Source organism: Saccopteryx bilineata, chromosome 1 (genome assembly GCF_036850765.1).
Source record: "Saccopteryx bilineata isolate mSacBil1 chromosome 1, mSacBil1_pri_phased_curated, whole genome shotgun sequence".
NCBI classification, from domain to species: domain Eukaryota; kingdom Metazoa; phylum Chordata; class Mammalia; order Chiroptera; family Emballonuridae; genus Saccopteryx; species Saccopteryx bilineata.
The window spans coordinates 350,777,349-350,780,856 of NC_089490.1; the positions used below are offsets into that span (position 1 = coordinate 350,777,349).

Sequence of the window (3,508 nt, forward strand, 5' to 3'; positions counted from 1 at the left end):
CTGCTCCTTTATCTAGAAGAACAATAATTATTCAATTAGATTCTATCACAGAAGAGATACATTTATCACATATTCAATGAAATCACAGCCATATACATGAATCAAATTGTTTCAAATTGCCAAGTATATACTGTCCATCATTTAGTTTTCTGGAGAAATTTTCTCTGTATTATTTACTTATCCATTTCCTCTTTCTTTACTGTTCACTCTCTACTCATAATTATCCTCTAAAATACACATACTTAGGAGAAAATTAATTTGTTTTCAATATATAATATGTAAAAATGCTGAAATAATTCTTTGAATTATATTTTTGGAATTTACAGATATTGTAATTCTAACATAAAATATATTTTAGGTGGTAAATGCAATTCAGCTTGTGGGAATGAAGGCAGTTAATTATTATTATTATTTTTTTACATGATCTTTTTTACTTCTATTTATTCTTAAATCAACTCTCTTAATTTTATCCAAATAAAATTAAGACACTTTAACCATTAGTACACTAAAAATATATTCCCGTATTTTCTTAGTCCGTACTCCATATACAATGGGGTTGAGGAAAGGGGGCACCAAAAGGTACATATTTGCAATAAAAATATGGATATGTGCAGGCACATTTTTTCCAAAACGATGAGTAAAAATGGAAAAACCAGCTGTGGAGTAGAAGACAAGAATAACACAAACGTGGGATCCACATGTTCCCAAAGCCTTAAAGCTAGCTTCTCGGGATGGCAGGTGGAATACAGAGCGCAGAATAAAGGCATAGGATACAGCAATGAGAATGGCATCACACGAGCCAATGATTGTAGCCATGCTGAGGCTGTAACGCTTGGTGGCTCCTGTGTCCATACATGCTAGCTTCACCACAGCCATGAACTCACAGTAGGTATGAGCAATTATTCGAGTCCTGCAGTAGGGCAGCTGTTTGAGCAGGATGGGATGTGGAGAAAAGAAAATTATGCCCCGAATCACCACAATGATACGCATTATAGTGATGTGTGCAGAGGTGAGAATGGTGGTATGGCGCAATGGATGACAAATGGCCACATAACGGTCAATGGCCATGGCCAAAAAGAAGCCTGATTCCATGGCAGTAAAGCTGTGGATGAAGAACATTTGGGCCAAGCAGGCATCAAAAGCGATGTCATGAGCTCTAAGCCAGAAGAGACAGAGCATGCGGGGCAGCGTAGATGTGGAGAGGACCAGGTCACTGACAGACAGCATGCACAGAAAGAGGAACATAGGCTCCTGGAGGCTTCGCTCTGCCTTCACCACAGCCAGGATGATCACATTCCCCATCACAGCCACCACGTACATGGAGCAAAAGGGAATCCCAATCCAGACATGCAGATGCTCTAGTCCTGGGATGCCTATCAGCAGAAAGGTCACAGGGGAGGGACGAGAGGTATTGAAAGGCAGCATAATGATTTTATCCTTTGATTTTTATCAGTACTTTTGAAGATAGAGTTGCTATGCCAAGGTGATCACAGCCAGATGCTAAAATATATGAAGAGTTTGTTCAACAGGACCATTAATGATGTGCTGTTAAAAACAATTCAGGTTCATAATCTGGAATATTTAAAGTCCCTAGAACCAGATTAATAAAATTAGTAATAAAATACCAAAATAATGTTTTTATAAATACAGAAAAATAATACTTATTTCATATTATTTCAGAACCTGTAATTCACTTTTCCCCTTCATTTCCAGGAAAATATTCCATCTGTGGTTATACTCGTACTTAGTTCAACAAATATTCTTTGGGTAGTTATTTTGTTTCTCCTTTGAGCTCTTGTATAGCCGTTCTCTCATATGAGTGACTTTTCTATAACTGGAAATGATCAAAGCAGAGTCTTGTGAAATCTTCAGGGAGTTATTTAAACGACACTTAAGTAGGGAATAGAAATAAAGGGTCTCTCTCCCACTCTGTCTGGACAGAACATAAAACTCTTTGGCATCGCTTTTGAAATAGGATTAATTCAATATAAACTTTCAGCCTTTTATTTGCCCCTCTGCATCTGTGAGTAATCTAACAAATAAGATATTCTGACTTCCTTTCTACTATTATTTCCTTCTATCCTGTTCCCTTTTTTTTAATAAATTTTTATTAATGTTAATGGGATGACATTAATAATTCAGGGTACATATATTCAAAGAAAACATGTCTAGGTTATCTTGTCATTAAATTATGTTGCATACCCCTCACCCAGAGTCAGATTGTCCTCCGTCACCCTCTATCTAGTTTTCTCTGTGCCCCTCCCCCTCCCTCTAACTCTCTCCCTCCCTCCCTCCTGCGTCCTCCCTCCCCCCACCCCTGGTAACCACCACACTCTTGTCCATGTCTCTTAGTCTCGTTTTTATGATCCACCAATGTATGGAATCATGTAGTTCTTGTTTTTTTCTAATTTACTTATTTCACTCCGTATAATGTTATCAAGATCCCACCATTTTGGTGTAAATGATCCGATGTCATCATTTCTTATGGCTGAGTAGTATTCCATAGTGTATATGTGCCACATCTTCTTTATCCAGTCTTCTATTGAAGGGTTTTTTGGTTGTTTCCATGTCTTGGCCACTGTGAACAGTGCTGCAATGAACATGGGGCTACATGTGTCTTTACGTATCAATGATTCTGAGGTTTTTGGGTATATACCCAGTAGAGAGATTGCTGGGTCATAAGGTAGTTCTATTTGCAGTTTTTTGAGGAACCACCATACTTTCCTCCATAATGGTTGTACTACTTTACATTCCCACCAACAGTGTATGAGGGTTCCTTTTTCTCCACAGCCTCTCCAACATTTGCTATTACCTGTCTTGTTGATAATAGCTAATCTAACAGGGGTGAGGTGGTATCTCATTGTAGTTTTGATTTGCATTTCTCTAATAACTAATGAAGCTGAGCATCTTTTCATATATCTTTTGGCCATTTGTATTTCTTCCTTGGAGAAGTGTCTGTTCATGTCCTCTTCCCATTTTTTTATTGGATTGTTTGTTTGTTTGTTGTTGAGTTTTATGAGTTCTTTGTAAATTTTGGATATTAGGCCCTTATCTGAGCTATTGTTTGAAAATATCAGTTCCCATTTAGTTGGCTGTCTGTTTATTTTGTTATCAGTTTCTCTTGCTGAGCAAAAACTTTTTATTCTGATATAGTCCCATTCATTTATCTTTGCCTTCACTCCTCTTTCCATTTATCCTGTTCCCTTTAAGTAGGCATATATTCTGTCCTTTGCAATTAATCAGTATATACTGTTAAAGATAATATATTTCTTAACATTAAACCCACTACCTTCTTGTCCTTATTTTTTTATGCATAGATAATTTTACTGTGCAGATGACTCCTAATTGTGCTCTTTCATTTGTTGATCCAGAAACCCACATTCTAAACTGTGCACATCTGTTTATTTATTGGATTGGTAAATTGACCTAATGAAGTCTGTAAAATCAATCACTGACTAAAGCATGTTTTACCCTTCTTCCCATAGCTACAATGAACTGTCAAATCTCC

The 3,508-nt window shown here is 37.0% G+C and overlaps 1 protein-coding gene across 1 annotated transcript; it reads right to left on the reverse strand.

The window, feature by feature from the left end:
• Positions 1-480: 480 nt before the first annotated feature.
• On the reverse strand, positions 481-1,425 carry LOC136320607 (olfactory receptor 52D1-like). The gene has a single exon (XM_066253765.1). It carries the CDS (start codon positions 1,423-1,425, stop codon positions 481-483), a length of 945 nt encoding a protein of 314 aa, XP_066109862.1.
• Positions 1,426-3,508: the final 2,083 nt, after the last annotated feature.